The sequence below is a fragment of the Lathyrus oleraceus genome, chromosome 7 (assembly GCF_024323335.1).
Source record: "Lathyrus oleraceus cultivar Zhongwan6 chromosome 7, CAAS_Psat_ZW6_1.0, whole genome shotgun sequence".
Lineage (NCBI taxonomy): Eukaryota > Viridiplantae > Streptophyta > Magnoliopsida > Fabales > Fabaceae > Lathyrus > Lathyrus oleraceus.
In genome coordinates, this window is record NC_066585.1 from 61008095 (window position 1) to 61027470 (window position 19376).

Genomic DNA, 19376 nt, shown 5'->3' on the forward strand with positions numbered 1-19376 from the left:
TGCAAAGTCAACCCTAAGTTAAGGTTTCTAGCTAAATGGCACAAGGGCCAACCTATCCTAGACATGACTTGCACAGGAAGCAAGCCACACCTAACCTAACTTGCACAGGAAGCAAGGGTCTCGATTGCAACTAGGGCAAGAGAAAGGGAAGGTCTCAATCGCAACGAGGGCGAGAGAAAAGAATTAGTGTTAGTTGTTAGTCAAACTCGACAAGACATCGCATCTCGTGCCTACGTATCTCATCTGAACATGAGAATCAGAGTTGCCGTAGTTCGGCTACGGAGGGACAAAGGTCTCGATTGCAACTAGGGCAAGAGAAAGGGAAAGTCTCGATCGCAACGAGGGCGAGAGAAAGGAAAAGGCTCGATCGCAACGAGGGCGAGAGAAAGGAAAAGGCTCGATCGCAACGAGGGCGAGAGAAAGGAAAAGACTCGATCGCAACGAGGGCGAGAGAAAGGAAAAGGCTCGATCGCAACGAGGGCGAGAGAAAGGAAAAGGCTCGATCGCAACGAGGGCGAGAGAAAGGAAAAGGCTCGATCGCAACGAGGGCGAGAGAAAGGAAAAGGCTCGATCGCAACGAGGGCGAGAGAAAGGATCGCAACGAGGGCGAGAGAAAGGAAAAGGCTCGATCGCAACGAGGGCGAGAGAAAGGAAAAGGCTCGATCGCAACGAGGGCGAGAGAAAGGATCGCAACGAGGGCGAAAGCAAACAAGGATTAGTCTAAACTAAACCTAACTTGCACAGGAAGCAAGTCAAACAAACATGCAAGCACAGGTAGCACACACTATACACAAGCAAGGGGCTCAAACAAGGCTAGGTTTTAGTCGAGGGGTCATATCAACCTCAACAAACAAACCTCTGGAACTGGGTGAATGTGCTCTTAACCTTGACATTGAGAGCCAAGGTGAAGCAGATGAAAGGAGATGAGGGGTGTGCCTCATTGCTCTTATCCCTGGCCTGGGAAAGCATTTGACAAGAATGTGTGGGTTCAGAAAGTGGGAACCCTTCTACACATTTGATACTGACTCAACTGTGCAATTGCACAAGATCTTGGGTTTTTATCTGTAATGCATCAACACAATGGTGTGAGCAAAACAGAAGACACACTGAATAGCAGGGGATAGGTTGCTTGTCCCTTGGTTCTGCCAATTGCCTCTTCACTTAGGAGGTCTTTGACTCTGTACAAGGACAAATTAAACATACACAAACATTGCCTCTTAAGGAGGACTTCAGACAGTTGCCTGGCCAAGTAACAGGCCAGGTCTTCCAGACTACATGAAGAAAAAGGAATTATACCTCAAGCAAGTTGCTAAATAGCAAAGCAAAGCAAGTTCAAAGAACTTAAGCAACTAATGGTACCTGAAATGGTCAAACAGATCAGTACACATTTCAACAGTTAAAGCAAAAGGAAAAGAATCAACAGTCAACACAGAGGGACCAATGTGCAAAGCACAAGACTCAAACCATATGAGTCAAGCCACCTACAAAACAAAGGTTAGCTCATGATAAACAATCAAGCTTAATCAAAAGGAAATTGATCTCAATGGTCATTTGGTGTTCAACCTGAAAACACAAGCTCAAAAGTAAGTAACTGGACCACTAGGGCAAGCCTAGGGTCGAAAGAGAATGAGAAAGGCAAAACAGCAAATGAAAGTCAACCAAAATCAAGTTCAAACATTTAAGAAGCAAACTCAATTGGTCTCAAGTTTATATCATGCATCATCATCAATTCACAAGCAAAAGAAGTCAAAACATGGCAAGGGAGGGCTCAAAGAAGTCAACAGAATGACTTGCATCAAAAGTCAACTCAAACATTTTCAAAAATCACCAGATAAATCATGATCAATCCTAACACCTAGCATGGTAAGCATGTAAAATTTCATCACATTTGGACAAGTGGAAGGCAGTCAATGAAAATCATAAAGTCAAAGCAAATTTGAACATGCTCAATGAAGTCAACAGCAAGACTTGGCTCAAAACCAAACATAATCAATTCCAAAAATCATCAAATAATTCATGCTCAAACAAAATCCATAACATGACATGCATATGAAATTTCAGCTCAATTGGATCATGGGAAGATGGTCAATTAAAATCAGGAAGTCAAAACAATTTCAAGCATGCACAAGGAAGTCAAACATACATGTATCAACTTCAAAAATTCATAACTCAATGCCAACAGATGAGAAATGGATGGGATCAACACCAATGCAAAGCTTAAGATGTCTAGTATGCACATGTAAAATTTCATGATCATCCAATAAGGTATGAGAATTTCCCAAATGAAATGGCAAGATGTGTCACACAAAGTCAACATTTGACTAGGCAGGGGAGAAAAATCTCAAACAATTAGGAAATGGCATAATTAATTCCAAGAAAAATCACAAGTCAACTAGACATATAAGAGAAGGTTCATGCAAAATTTCACATCAATTGGAGGTCAGGAAGCATGCCAACAAAAATCATGAAATTGCATATCAATGGTGTGACACAAATTGTCACACCCTACTTCAAAAATTCATATCTTAACAACCACATAAGATAAATTCAAGAACTCTATATCAAAACAAACATGAATGAGTTTAGATTAACCACAAAAAATTTCAGGTCAAATGGATGCAACATGATTATTTCACAAAAGAGTTGGCAAAGGGTACAATTTTTGGTCACATAATACAAACCCTAAGGCCATTTAAAAACCAATGATCCAAAAAATTATTAAAAATCATGGTAAAAAAGTAGACAATCTCATGATCATGATGCAAAAATCCCCACTGGATTTGGATTTGAGATGAGTGATTTATGAATTTTTCAAATAAACCATGCCAAATGAAATAAACATTGAAAATTAAATGAATTAATATTGAATAATTAAGTGGAGAATGGCACGGATGTAATTTGGAGCTTCATTTAACTAAACGACCGTGCATTGGGGCAGCCAGGGAAATGTTATGATTGGCTAGCATGGTGAACAGTGTCCATGCAACGGGAAAACTCAGAAATCTGGGCAAGGCTAACAAAGGGATTAGGGTTCATGCTACAGTGATGCATCTTCATCACTCCCAAATCGAGTTTTCATGAAAATTTCCAGAAAACAAAATCAAATACACACAAATGTTCATCTAACAACCAACAACAAGAATCCAGCATTGATTTCCATTAAAATATCACATATGTCCTGAATCGAGCAGAAATCAAAGCAACACCCAACTTTGCTCAAGAACACAAACTCTCAAAAATGAAAAATGGGCACACATACATGTTCATCTAAGCATGGTAAAGACAAATCCAACATCAATTTTCATGGAAACAGGCTGTGGAAAGAGAATCGAACAAAAGAGCATATGAACATCAACTTTTAATTTCAGATTTCTTGCAAACTACTCAACCAAATTACATGAGACAAAGTTCATAGCAATCAGCATATCAAGACCTACACTAAGCATGGCATGATTTGGTAAAACAAGTAAATCGAAAACCTACCAAATTAGAGAGCAGATGCAGATTCAGCAGCTTTCTGGCCCTTAATGCTTGAAACAGATGAAGGTTCTACTTCCACAAGTTGAATGGTGAAGAAAGCTTAGTTCATGGATGCTTGGAAACCACTCAAATCAGATCTGCCATGGATGGATGCTTGGAATAACAGTCGAGTAAACCTCCTTCCAGTTGTGAAATGGCAATGAAAATATGTCCACAATGATGCTTAGGTGATTGAACAAATCTAACCAGGTCGTGGCCTTTGAAGGATTTGGAAGATTTTTGGAAAATGCAAGAAAAATGAATTTGAGAGAGAGAGTAAATTTCTGAGTGTTTGCAGCTGCTAGGGTTGCTTCAAATGACAGAAAATGGGTTATATACGATCTGTTTAAGGTTGGTAATGAAGGTGCTAATCAAACTTTGCTCTAATGAACCAAATTGCACAATTGCTAATTTTGCACCAAAGGCAAATGGAGTGTGTAAGTCTGCCCGAGTTTGGGCTTCAAACAAGTCTCAAATGACCTTCCAAACAATTCTCAATTGGCCAAATGTGCTGAAAATACTTAAATCAAAAAGTCAACTTTGGTCCACACTTGAAATTAATTAGGTTAGGTCCAAAAATGCCATTTTGATTGGCAAAGTTTTGGCTCATGAAACTTATATTTTTGGAAAGAGGAGATGAAATGTGGTTTGTAGGAAAAAAACCCCACCAAAATTGGCCAAATGGTTTGAGAGATATGGCCTTTTGAAGTTCAAGATTTTGTGAAAATGATTTGATCATATCTTGACAACCATACATGGGATTTGAGAGTTCTTGGACTTTTTGGAAATGGGAGAACAAGATCTTCAACTTTCATGTTGGGCAAAAATTCATTTGAAGCTTGTATCATGATGTAAGTTGAGGATCAAGAAGTTTCCATTTTTGGCAGTTAAAATTACAGGTCCAGTTTCTATTTTTGGAAATTTTCTGTTTGGCTTCAAATTCTTCAATGATATTGATTGCCATGATATATGAGGCCTATTGGGACATGAATAAGCCCTCTCAAACCAAATCCATCCATTAAAACCATAAAATCAACCACAGTTGACCAACTTTGACTTTCTAGGGTTTCTGACTGTCTGTGCCTGAACTGATGGCTTCTGAACATCCAATCCTTGACTTAAACACTTCAAATGGACCCCCAAGTCATGTGAACTTGTTGGACAAACCCTAGGGCCTTGGCTCCTTGAGAAACACCCTTGCTTGCTTGGTTGACTGACCTCCTGATCAGTTTGACCTAATTCTCTTGATTGGCTTGCACTTGAGGCAAAAGGGACAATGCAATGCTATGCAATGGACCATGATATGCTATGACCTAATATGAGAATGTATGTACAATGACAGGTGCAAATTTGAGGTGCTACAGACGACTGATAATAGTGAGGGTTTCAGCTCGAAATCGTTTCAATTTATAGCGGGGGAAGCAATGTTGTTGTGAGGTTCTTGTTGAGTGGGGGTAGCGTAGAATTTAAGAGGACGATTCTGGGGTCCTTCTTCAGCCATGGTTGGTTTTTCTTCTGATTTAGGAGGAAAGGAGATATCGGGAATACCGTACTTTTGTTGATATTCATGTATTCGACGTCTCACGTATAAGAAACGCTCTAATTCAGGGATTGGTGGTGCTAAGTTATCGCCCTGTGAGCGAGTACTTGCATACAATTAGGGAAAGAAGGAAGATAAGATTAGTTTTTATTTTTACCTTAGTCTATACCGTGCAACGAAAGAATCGCACTATTCGAATAAAATAGGTCCCCGGCGACGGCGCCAAAAACTTGATGCTTCGTATGACTATATATAAAATATAGTTTGTCGGGTACTTAACTGCAAGTGCACAGTCTAGTCTCTTTAGTTTTAAAAGATATCGATCCCATAGGGACCTATGGTCAAACTAGTGTTACTAACGTCACTATGTTTAGCTAAGGGAATGATTAGTAGAAGTTTGGGGGCAAAATAGTAAATCTAAGGGAAATGTAGTTTTAAGAAGGAATTTATGGAAGGAATCAGTATGCAGCGTATTAATTTTCAGGGATTCGATAAGTCACTGGTGAATAGTTTAAATGTCAAATACCTCTCAGTAGAAAATGTTTATTTAAAATACTTTATCTCACACTCTCGTGGTTGTTGATTCGGCCTATAACTTTGAGTCAGAATGTACGCTCTCGCTGTCCCATTTGAAGTCAAAATTACCTTTTGAAAATAAATAAGTTCTAATTGCTTTTAAAGTGCTCTCGCTGTTTTTAAACTCAATGCTTAATTTTTACTATCCAGCTCGAGCCTCACGCTCTCGCGATTGTTGATTCTTACCTTAGTTAATTTCCCACTCTCGTGGAAAAACCGTATTAAATAGATTTTCACGCTTTTATGATAAAGTTAATTAAATTTAAATTAAAAACTTCAGCCTAAAAGGTTATTTGAGAAAAAGGGTTTTCACCGGTTATTATTAAATCCCATCAAAGTAAGTTGCTACATACCGATACCGGTAATTTAGCCGGACATGTTAAATAAGGAAAACACAAGGCATAAACAGATCAACATTGCGGCAAACATGCTTATAATAACAATTGGGCAATAATAATAATAATTCAATAAAAACCTGGAGATCGAAGTAACAGAGTATAGCGATTCTTGGAGTACTTGAGCAGTCCTCCACAAGTCAGTAGGCTTTGCTTCTTCAATATAAATTACTACTAAAATTAAATAGAGTGTAGTAGTTCCCTAGTGTAGGAAACTACTATAATGGCTAACTGGAAAACTGTAGGAAAAGGGAAAAACGGAATTCTAAAAAGAATGACGAATAAAATAAGGCAACGGAAACAAGGTTGCTGAAAAGAAAATACTAAAAGCTAGAAAGTTGTCAAAACTAAATTGCAGAGCGTAAGTGTAAAAGTAGGCGTCCTCAATTTTTCCCATTCTGGTCCTTTATATAGTGTCCATTAGGTCTTGGTGGTTGAGAAAATCAAGGGAGACTTGGTTTTGAATGAGGAATCTATGGGAATAAGTTTGTTGGAGGAGATTTAGGCACGTTTGGATGCATATGGCTGACTGTTTCAAAGCGCATATTGTGGCCGCGTGACGCTCGTCATGGGCCTGTGACGGTCGTCACAGTCTGGGTCGTGACGAGCGTCATGAATCTGTGACGGTCGTCACATCAGCAAAATCTGCAAACTCTGCTTTTCTGGGTTTTCTGTGCTTTTCCACGTGTTTCTTCTTCTTTTTCTTCCTTTTCTTCATTTTGCTCTTTAGTGCATGGAGATTCAAATACCTGCAAAAACAACACGAATACTTGCGCAATAATCGGGATATTAATCGAAATGGTGTGATCTTTGAGTGTAAATTAAGGCAATTATCTGATGTGTTTTCGCGTTTTAAATGGGACGGATGACCCAACGCACATCGCATTCACCTATATTCATAGACTTTAGTACAATTCGAATCGAACGATTGATAAGGTCTTCATCAATGCAAGAAACAACAATAAAGACTCTTCTCTCTCCAATTGAAATTTAAGACGAGAGTTACATGCCATGAGCCTTAAGTAGTAAAGAAGGAATGAGACTGGAGCTTTCCTACACTCATTCTGGATATCTTTGGGTGCGAGACGTTTGGAGTAGCGCTTATCGTATCCACCTTTATACTTTAGTGTGATTCTTATCCTACAACTATCAAATCTACTCATCCTTCATTCTAATCATTTCAATTCAATCATTCAATCATCTCTTCTTACCTCCTTCATCACCTTGTTTTCAGCCCTAATGGGCTGAACTACGAAAGCTCTGATTTTCTTATTGCAATATAATGATACGTAGACAAGATAATTCTCATTCTTCGCGAGCTACCCTATTTATCAATAAATCATTCTCCATTCATTTAATCATATCATCATTTTGAGATCAATCATATTTCTCCTTGGACTCCTTGTCTATCCTTTTGGGGTGTCTTAACGACAGTCCATCTCCTCAATCGAGGGTTGTTTAAGGGCTTTGCCCAAACACTTAATTCAGTCTTTCTTTTTGGCTTTACCCTATAGTGGAGGCCTGCTAGTCCACGTATTGGTAAATGCCTACCTTGCTCTTTGATACAAAATCTATCTCCTTCTTGGACCCAAGATACTATCCTTAATTGATCTCGAACTATTTGTTTCCCCAACAAGTGATACTATTCTTTGTACTACATTACTACAATCATTCCTTGAAGTGGTGTTTGTCTTGTGAGCTCCTGTTGCTTAGAAAAATGTCTATCTCTCTCTCTCTATTCTCGTGGTTCCAAACTATGATCACTCTGACTTTCTCATTGAACGATGAGAATGCATAGGCACGAGGATGTGAATCCTTGGCGAGCATACTTCTAATTATTCCTCCTTCGCCTTAGGGCATTATCCATATCTTTCATAATCCATTACCTACCTTCGATCATAAATCGTTCACCCAGTGACATATTATTCCTTTGACATCGAAATACACTTTCCTTGGAATTCCATATACATCCTTTTAGGACACCCAATGTCGTCTGCCTTTCTACCTAGAGTTGTTTGGGATACAACCTCAAACATTCAATTCCTTCCTTTTTTTTGGCTAAACACCCTATAGTGGCGGCCTGCTGGTCCACGCATCGATCAAAGCCTTTTCCCTCTATGGTACAAATCTCATTTCTCTTATGGATTCTAATACACTTTTACCTTTCGGTTTCAAACAATACTTCTTCAATGACTTATCACCAAATATTCATTTCTGTGACTTAGGTCACTTCATTCCATTCACTCATGATGCATTCATCTCCTACCTTCCTTCATTCCATGTGATATACCAGTTATCTTTGAGCTAAATACACCACTTCTTTGTGCTATTTCTTGCATCACCTTGTGAACCAAAAGATGTTTGGCACCGTGCCCAAACATCTATTTCTTCGCCTTTCCGACTTTACCCTATAGTGGCGGTATGCTGGTCCACATATTGGTAATAACCACCTTACTCCTGGGTTCATCTTTTCACCCTTGTTGGAGTTCAAAACACAATTCTTTGGTTCAGACCATATTTCTATCACAATTCTTTTCATCTCCCGCCTCTAGTTCCTTGAACTACGAAGCTCTAAATTCCTCATTGCACTATGAGGATACGTAGGCATGAGGGCCCCAATCCTCACCGAGCACTTTATCTATTTCCCCTCCTTTCTAATTCTTTTGTGAGTAATCTTTAGATCTAACACCTATTCGAGCGAGAACAATCAAAATGGTTCCCATGGAGTACCGTGGATGTTTGGGGTGCTAACACATTCTCCTTGCACAACCGACTTCCTTACCCAGCATATCTCTTTCCCCCGAGTTTTATCAATGTTTTCCTTCCCTTTGGGGATAAATAAAGTTTGATGACCACTCTGTTGTATGTTCGAGCGTGCGATACATTCGGGTATATTTCTGCTAGCTTCACCCTCATTCACCCAAATTCTCCAAAACTCCAAATTTTCTCTCATTTTTTGTTTTTCTTCACATCTTTGTGTGTTTCTTTGTTTGTTTATCCGATTTGAGTTTGTGGGTATTCAATTATCTCTCAAACATCTTCACTTCTCGTTCACATATTTCATCGAACAATTGGTGTGCGAACTTTGTTTGAACAACTTCTCCATGGAACCTAAGCTTTCAAAAACCAAGGGTGATTCTAACAGTAAAGGTAAGCCAAGCACATCTTCTACAGTTCCAGAAACCTTATTTTCATTGGTTACAACTAAGTATGTTAAGGAATTTAAGTAAAAACATCAACATCGACTTGTTATGAAGCAATATGTTTGGAAGCCTATTGTGGTTGGTTGTTTAAATATTCCAAAAGTTGCTAGTCTTGTTACGCATCAACAAATTGATTACTTTCTGAAGCTTGCGCAAGACTATAATGAAGACCTCACTTGTGTATTCTACTTTGGGTTACATGATAGTAGAGGTTCTTCTTTCAAGTTCCCCATATGTATATGGTTGGTTTCTCATGTATTGCGCTCAAAGAATGGAGGGTTATCGAGAATAGACTTTGCTAAAATTTTGTGGTCTATATCCTTTTGAATAAGATTAATATTAATTAGGCGCATTACTTTGTGTCTTACATGTTCTCCATTAAAAAATGCAACAAAGGGACATCATTCGGTATGTCTCCATTATTTCCAAGATTTTGAACTACTTCACCATTGGTATGCCTAATCTTATTTATAGATCTCCAGGCCAGGCTCAAGAGTTCTCTCAACACACCCTAAACAAAATGGGTTACTTTTGGGATATAAACTATCGGACGTACTACTTTCGTATGGGTAAGAATGGTAGGAAGATTTATAATTTTGATTATCCTGTAGGGTTTGATGATGCTCCTCCTGAGACACATATGGTTGATGATCAACCAATTTGTACTTCTTATGATATTCCTAAGGATGATTCTTTTATGAAATATGCTACTCATGGGGATGCTCATGGTAATACTTTTGGTGTTGGATTTGGTGATTTTTCCTCCATCATGACTATGCTTCAGAACATGTAGCTGAGGTAAGATGAGGGTTATGAGGAAGATTATAGAAGGCGAAATTCCTTTGAGGCTACCCAAGTGGAGAAATTTCATATAATTCAAGAGCACATGACTTCTCAAGATGAAAATTTTGAAGCCTTTGCTTTCTATGTAACTAAAAGTCTTGTGTCTATGCGTAATGAGATGGATGTAAATCATGCCGCTACGAGTGCTAGGATTAACCATATGATCTCGACCCAAAAATGAGAATAATTATCATTATTCTCAATTTTACCGAGAAATGTGTGATTTCTTGGATTATAACTATGGTAATGATGAACAAGGATGGCATATGGGAGTGATACCAATGCCTACGGGCCGTGGAAGACGATGAAATGTTGTGTTGTTGTGTCTTTGAGTTTCATGTATTATGGTGCATTTATTTGAGTTATACTTTGAGTCATCATGCATTGTTATTTTTTGTTGGTTTATTTTGCTATTAGTTATGTCTTAACAATATTACTATTTGTTTGAATTTGTGACAATGGTTTTACTTTATGTATTGCCTTGGATGACAATTGTGTAATGTTGTTTTATTGCTATTTATGATGTGTTAATTTCTATTGTGTATCTTCATGTATGTTGCGTATATGTGAGTGCACATGCTTATCTTTGTAAATGCCTTTGTATGGTATATTGTATATGTGATATGTTGTATCTATGTGATATGTTGTATCTATGTGATACTGCTAATGGTATGCTTTGTTTGTTTTTTATATTATCAAAGGGGGAGAAGCTATGCAAGTTATGAAGTTATGATGCATACATTCAGGGGGAGCCTTTATAAAGACATGAAACACATTGTCTCAAGTTTTGCCATCATCAAAAAGGGGGAGTATGTAAGTGTAACTTTCCGTTAGATGTAGCTATGTAAGATGTTAAAACTAGTATACTTTAGCGTTTATGTATATTGGACGATATAATCTGAGTCTACTTGTGCATCTTAACATTAGGAAGCATAACAACATGTTGGAAAAGGGATAGAAAAAGTTCATGCATCAAAGAAAAGGTTTTATGCATCAAAAATTGATTTTTATGTGAAAAAACAGCCTACAGGTCGACACATACGCATTATAGGTCGACACATAGAAGGAAACTTCTTCTACAATTCGACACATACGTTTTCATGCCGTCTCATCTACTGCGATTTTAAAGTATGTAGGCTTTTGTTAGATGAGTTGCCTCTATAGGTTAACACATGCATCATATGTGCTGACACATCACTTGTATAGGTCGACACATACATTAAATTTTTTTGAAAGCTTTCATTATTTTCTATTCCGTTTGCATTACTTTTGCTTTATACTTGCTCACATATAAATACTATTTACATGCATAATTTCAAGTAAGGTTCTAGAATAAACCTACACGACACCGAGATTTCAAAGCAGTCTCATCATCTTCAACCTCATTCTATGCATACACACAAACAAACTACATATAATAATTTTTTGTTTGGGTGCCATCTAGTATTATGGTTTATAATGTCCAATTTAGGATTGATTGAATTGTAAATTGGGTTGAGATCTTTGAGGGTTTCAAATAAGAAACCTGAGATGGGGTTTTCCTTCAAGATCATTTAAGTATTTGAAGGTTTTGGAAAATATTACACAATTCGGATCCGATTGAGTAAGGCTTTGAAGAACTGGAGGTTCTTGCAAAGGAGTATTGTGGGACGGTGGATCGTATTGGTAAATCTTGGGTTACAATAATTCACGGTTTGGATTCGGTCGAGTGAAAACTTTGAAGAACAAGGGGTTTCTTGCAAATAATTAGCGTGAGACGATGAATCAAATCGGCATTGTTGGGTTACTTGATCAAGCTTTGATCAAGGAAAGAGAAGGTGTCATAATCAACATCAAACTTAAGGTTTGTAGGGTTAGATTTCTATATCTCTCTTGTATACATACTTTTGCAAAGTAAGGTTAATTTCATTATCTCAATTCGAGTTTAAATTAAGGGCAGATGTGCCCATAATGAGGTCGATTGGGGAACTGCACAAACAAATACTTGTGTACTCTCTCTCCCTCTCTATTTCTTTTATTTTCCATTTGCAAATTGTTAAATTCATCGATCAGACGATCAATTTGTTTGGATAATATTTTTGATTACATTTTGAAAGAGGTGTTATTGAGTTGATCATAATCCTTTAGGTTGTGATTGGATTTTAAGATCAACAATAACACATAAATACCCAAACAACATTGATTGCACACAAGGTGTTCGACAATTTGTTTCAATAGATTTTGTGTGTGTTTGATCATTGGAAATAGTCTATTCTTATTTATTTTCATTCAATTGGTTGTGATTAATTATTTTTGATCAATTTGTGATTCATTATCATACTGTGATTACAATTACGCATATTCAAGATTTTTGATAGCGGGTTCGGTTAGACGATTCAATCCGGGTTACTTTCATTTGCCATGAACTTTTCAAAACATTTTTTTAGTTTAGTTTATTATCTAGTGATCTATTCACCCCCTCTAGATCGAAGCCTATCATCTAACAAATTCCATAGTTGAAAGGGGTTGGGTTTTTATAGACACATGTCATGTTGCATAGGTATGAATCCAATCTTTGAATCATCCATTTTAAAATGTCTCAACACTTTTTATATGTATGTACTCTGACTTAGGCCAAATAATTGCGGTTATCTATCCCTATAGATTCTGATTCATAATATATAGGAAGCTTCACCCAAGTCATTCATAGAAAAGCATTTCCCTAGCCAAGTTTTCAGTTGTTTCTAGGTAGGGACATTGTTTCCAATGAGTAATATGTCATCTACATATAATATCAGAAATAAGATCATGCTCCCACTAACCTTCTTGTAGACATAAGTTTATCTTTATTTTTAATGAATCCATATTGTTTAACAATTTCAACAAAATTTCAAGCTTCTAGAAGCTTGCTTCAATCCATAGTTTGATCATTGTAACTTGCATATATTTATGGCTTCTTCTTGTATGTCAATACCTTCAAACTGTGTCATGTACACATCCTCAAGGAGATTCCCATTATGGAAAGTAGTCTTGACATCATCTTCCATATTTCAGAATCATGATATGCGGTGATATTAAGTAAATTTTAAACAGATTTGAGCATTATAACTGGTGAAAAGGTTTCATTATAGTCGACATTATGAATTTTCTTATATTCCTTAGCTATCATTCGTGCCTTATAGGTAAGCACCTTACCATTCATGCTACTCTTATTTTTGAATACCCACTTCATCATGTAGGATTAACTCATAGAGGAGGGTCTACCATGGTCTAAACTAGTTTATGTACTTGGAATTCATTTCAGATCTCATAGCCTCTAGCCACTTTTCAAACTTAGGACTAGTGATGAAATTTTGGTATATCACAGGCTCCTTTTAATCCATGAGTAAGACATCGCTTTTATCGGTTATGAGATATCCATATCTTTCAGGCTGATGACATATATTGTTTGACCTTTGATGGTGTTGTCTAACCTTAGCAGGTTTCTCTTCATAACTTGTTGACTCTTATGCTCTAGATTCCTCTATAGGTGAGTCACTACTATGTGATTATTTTTCAAGAAATTTGTTTTACGAGTGAGGAAGTTGTAATTTCTGGTAGGGTAGATTTTTAAGTTCACCAAGCAAATTTTTTATTTTTACCTTGGTTGAACATTTCATCCATTTATGGATTGTTTGGGTTCGAAACTAAGCCCGCAAAAAGCTTTGGTTTGGGGATTGTGTGATTAAGTCTCTGTTTAGGTTCAAAAGTTTGACTCATTCAAAAGCTTTCAAGATTTGAGATCAGTGTGTGATAAAATATCACAGGTTATTAGTTTTCCCTCAACAAAATGAAAATTAGGTTAAAGCTCGGCCCGGTGGTAAAAGTTTATTTTGGTTCAAGATTATCCCAGTGGTAAAATCTCACAACTTTTTGGTTAGCTTGATATAAAACCAAGTTTTGGTTCGAGATCTCATCTCGGTGTTAAAAGCTCCCAAAGTTGTTTGAAAATTGAAGGCTAATGGTCCCAATTTTCTTGTGGAAAGAAGACTAGCCGCTTCGATTCACCATTTGGAAGGAAGACTCGTCGTTTCTCTCCCGTGTTTGTTGTTTGATTGGAAGTTATCCACAAACTTCAACTTTCTTGTATAAAGGGGTTCGAGAGTTCAACCTACTAAAATCTCTTAAGTTTATTGAATACTCTCAAGATCAATTCTTGGAGAGAGAGAGAGAGAGAGAGTGAATCCTTTTCTTTGTTTCGACCGAACCTCTATAAATCCTAGTGTGTTCTCTCTTCCCTTTAACTTTTTATATTTCCGTATTTTATCTTCCGAAAATTTATTTTTTGTTGCATAACCCTAAAACGTTTCTAAAATGTTTTATAACTTTGATTCTAACTCGAAATGTTTTTCAATTTATTTATTTATTTCTGAAACACACAATTAACCCCCCACCCCGCCTCTTGTGTGTGAAGTCACATGTCCAACAAGTTGGGGTGAAGGAAGAGCAAGAAGCAAACACGTATCACTCTCTCGACCATGGAATCAGAGTTCATGGCTCTTGCTTCCGCTGGTTAAGAAGCTGAATGGTTGATGGACCTTCTGCTGGAAGTTTCATTGGCTAAAGACAATCTTTCAAAGGTGTTGATATATTGCGATAGGAAAGCCCCTTTAGCTAGAGCATATAGCGAAGTGTATAATGGAAAGTATAGACACATAGGTATTAAACATTTCTTTGTGAGAAAATTGATTAAGGATGAAATCATTTCACTCATATATATACGTTCAAGTTATAATTTAGTTGATCTATTTACTAAACCACTAGCCAGAGATTTAGTAAAGAGCGTCTCAATAGGCATGGGATTAAAAATTCTTCAGTAAGAGTTCCAACAACGGTAGCAACCCAATCTAACGTTAAGAAAAAATTAACCTCATATTCAATAGGTAACAAAAACTCATTGATTTGGATGACAGTGTGACACTATGTAATAATGTTGACCATTGCATTTGGAGGATTGAGTTTTTCAAACTCTTAATGAAGTCCAATGTTGAGAATATGTATCTTAAGTAGAATAAATACAATATAAACTTCATCTATGTGAATTTCGAGGTTGTGTCGTCTCAAAGGGAGAGTTGGAGTTTCTCATAATAAATTCATGAAACAGAAAAAGCACACAGTCCTAAATAAGTGATAAGCGAGAGATGTATGCAAAGAACAATTAAAGAGTGTGTGTAAGATAACACCGATCTATATATTAGTAATAACAGGTTTAAAGCTTTGCTACCTAACATTTCGAGTAGATTGTGTTGTCTTTACTAAGGATGAGTTTAAATTGGAAGATATTTAACTGTATTACCATTCTTTGTTTCCTTTTTTGAAATTAGTCTTGTCATTATGAGAACAAGTGGGAAATTATTGTAATTATTAAATGAAGAGATTAATTAAATAGATAATCATTATCGTGTTCCAAAAATAACATAACACCTTGCAAGTGAGTAAGTGAGCATTCAACGATTATGAAAGAATTTCATTGTTATAATTGTAGTTGCACTTATTGAAGAGTTGCAATACTTGTAAATTCGAATAGTTACAATACTTAGTAAAGAGTTGCAATACTTAGTAAGAATAATTGCAATTTTGAATTTAAATAGTTACAATATTTAGTAAAGAGTTGCCCTTATTTTTATTTGTCTTATACAAATTCAAAAACAAAGCGAATTATCTTGAATATTCTTAAATATAGATTTTAAGATATTTTAGAGAATGCTTAAAACCCTATTAAAAAAATGTTCAAATGTAGACAAGTATCCACTTATCTAACATAACATTGGTGTTAGAGACTACTATAGTCACTAGCGCTCTGCATCTGCTTGCCATTGTTCTAATTTGACAAAGACAAGTACCCACTTCCATACCAAAATATACTAACCAAAACATCGGGTACTCAAATCTAAAAAACCGTCATTCTAGGCTTTCAATTAATGCTATCTGTATTTTACTTATATGATTAAATATTACTTATTTTAAAATGTTTTCAATTTGGAATGGGAGAAGTGCTACCTAGTAATTCATCCCAATGAAGGATATATGAAGCAATGAATAGAACTGGTGGTGGTAACAGTATAATCGGTGACACTTATATTGTATTAATTATCGTTATCACTTTATTACTACTCCTAGTTATAGCTACTATACTACCTAGTGTTTTGACTAAGCTCCGCAAAAATTGGATAAAACCATAAAAATAAAAATAATATTATTTTACTCATTTAATTTATAAATAATGAAGATGGTTCTACGCTGGACCACGGTTCACAAGGTTGGTCCAATACACATAGGTTCATTCTCTCTAGAAATTCATTGCGTTAACTTGGTTCAAGCATCATCACACATGAGTATGTTTCCCATGCATTATGAATTATTGAATTTCTATCCAACCATTTTCCGCCTTTCACATTGGACAACACATACAATTACAATTGTCTCTTATATTGCCTATGTTTTTTATTAAGTCGTTTAGTCATTTTTCATGGATGTTAAAAAATGTAATCATTGTCACTTTTACAAAATTGTGTTTCATCAATATACTAATAGTATAAAAAAAAAGAGAGGGTAAATTTAAAGAATTAAAACAATAATAAATAGTTAAAGATATAATAAAAATATATAATTAGTAATTCAATGGTGTTGTAAAACAATTTTTATACAATTTTTTTTTATAAACGACGCTTGAAAAAAACGAAGGCAGTATATTATTACACATTTGCAAAGTTCTACTCTAATTTTTAGATTTTCTTTGGGAGTTTTGAGAATAAGTAGGAAGAGCTTTGATAAATAGAAAAAATTGAATGAAAAGAATAAAATAATTGAAAAAATTCAAAATTTATATTAGACGAGAGTTTTTAAGGGTTTTCGATATTTATGTTATTAGAAGTAATTCATATTCAGTTATAGTATTAATTTTTTAAAGATTAATCTAATTAGTGTAAGTTAGCATTTTCGTCTACGTAGAATTATTGATTGTGTATATAGCAAGTGTAGCTGTTAATAGTGAAAAGATAATAACCATTTGTTGTAACTGTTTTGAGAGAGTAGTGGAAGTTTATTATTTTTCAATTCTCTCTTTTCTCTCTCTTCTTCAACTTCATCTTGTGCACCAACAATTGGTATCTAGAACTCCAGTTCAGATCCACATGGAAACACGAGTGAACAGTGAGGCATTGTGTGATTGATTTTATTTCTTGAATTTGTGTTGAATTTTTTATCGGAATCGGAATAGAATCACATTTCTTAATTATGCAGGATTGGGAAACACTAGCGTTTAGTGGGATCTTAGTGAATTGCACAAGGTTGAAGATGAACAAAAACTGTAATCTGAGTATTAAGCTTCCAGTGTTCGATGACAAGAACTGGAATCGGTGGATGATTCAGATGCATGTGTTGTTTGACGCTCAAGATGTTCTTGATCTCGTCAACGACGGTTACGTTCCGGTTGCACTTCCGCCAAATGCAACGGATGCACAAAGGAATGCTTAAGATGATTTGAGGAAGAAGGGTCAGAAGGTGTTGTTCTACATTCGTTAGTGTGTGGATATGAACAAGTTTGAGAAAATCATTGATTCGACAACGACGAAGGTTGTTGGGACACACCGGTACAGTGATGCATCAATGAAGAAGGTGAAACTTCAATCTCTGCGTAAGAAGTATGGGAATCTCAGAATGAAGAACAATGAGAAGGTACCTGACTTCATCTCTATAGTGTTTTTGATCACAAGTGAGATGAAGTTATGTGGAGAAACTCTCTCTGAAGAAAGGACCATTGAGAAGGTACTTAGATCTCTTACTCCTCAGTTTGGTTACATTGTTGTAGAAATTAAACATTCTAAGGATCTTAACACCATGATAATTGAAGAGTTGCAAAATAGTCTAGAGGCACAAGAGTTTTGTTTGACTAAAAGAAACTCTGAAATGGAGGTAGAGCAGTAAGCTCTGAAAACAGCTTTTGGTAAGAAGTATCAGAAGTAGTCTTAGTCAGAAGCCAAGAAGAAATTTGATGGTGTTCAAAAGTCAGAAACCCCAACTTTTGAAAGGAAGAAGAGTGCTCAGAAAGGTTAAAAGAAGTATGACAAAAGGAAACTTCAGTGCTACTGTTGTAAGAAGTTTGGCCACTTCGCTGCTGATTGTTGGTCAAACAAGGAAAGGACGTCAGAAGAAGCAAACATAGTCAGATGAGATTATGATGATGAACCTATGTTATTAATGGTTTCTGGTTCCGATAGTGCGTCTTTAGAAGACTGGTGGTACATGGACATTGGCTGTTCAAATAACCTTATGGGAAATAAGAAATGGCTGGTTGAGTTTGACTATGGAAAGAGGACCAAGATCAGATGTGTTGATGATAAGTATCTGAATGCTGAAGGAATAAGAAATGTCAGAGTATTTTTGAATAATGGTAAAACTGCATTGATTTCGAACGCGTGGTATGTTCCTGGCATGAAAAGAAATCTGATGAGTGTAACTCAATTAATTGAGAAAGGTTTTTCAGTTACCATGAAAGACAATCTTTTGAAGTTGTATGACTGTAATCAAAATCTAATTCAAAGTGAATGTTAATATTCAGTTACCATGAAAGACAATCTTTAGAACAGGGAAGGAATATAATATTCAAAGTGAATGTTAAAATTGCAGACTTTGAATGCCTTAGTGCAAAAAGTGTTGTGAGTGAAAGTTAGTTGTGGCACAAAAAATTTGGTCATCAGAACTTCAGAAGCTTAGAGCATCTGAATTCAAAGAAGTTGGTACATGGAATTCCTGCAATTAAGAAGATAGAGAAATCATGTAATGTGTGCATGAGAGGGAAGAAACCAAGGCTGTCATTTGCATCTGAAATGCCTCCAAGAGAAAAGCATGCTCTAGGTGTGGTGCATTATGATGTGTGTGGACCATTTCCAGTACCTTCACTTGGAGGGAATAAATAATGTGTGTCATTTATTGATGAGTTCACAAGGATGACATGGGTTTCCTTTATAAATTTCAATCACAAGATGTTTGCTAAATTTAAGAAATTGAATTTAAGAAATTCAGAATCAAGGTTGAGAATTAGATTGGAGAGAACTTGAAGGTTATCAGAACTGATGATGGAGGTGAGTATAACTCTACAGAGTTCAGAAAGTTTTGTGAGAAGAATGAAATTGAGCATGACGTGACTGCTTCGTGCCCTCCTTAACACAATGGTCTTGCTGAAAAGAAGAAGTCGAACTTTGCTTGATATGACAAGGAGCATGCTGGAGGAGAAGAAGCTCCCTCACACCTTATGGGGAGAAGCTGTTGCAACTGCAACAT

The 19376-nt window shown here is 36.3% G+C and overlaps 1 protein-coding gene across 1 annotated transcript; it reads left to right on the forward strand.

Moving 5' to 3' along the window:
* Nucleotides 1-17627: 17627 nt before the first annotated feature.
* On the forward strand, nt 17628-18020 carry LOC127102011 (uncharacterized). Its single transcript, XM_051039432.1, has one exon. It carries the CDS (start codon nt 17628-17630, stop codon nt 18018-18020), a length of 393 nt encoding a protein of 130 aa, XP_050895389.1.
* The last annotated feature ends 1356 nt before the right edge of the window (nt 18021-19376 follow it).

Coding starts and splice junctions, on each gene's coding strand:
- LOC127102011 (XM_051039432.1), top strand. CDS start 17,628: ATGAACAAGTTTGAGAAAATCATTGATTCGACAACGACGAAGGTTGTT.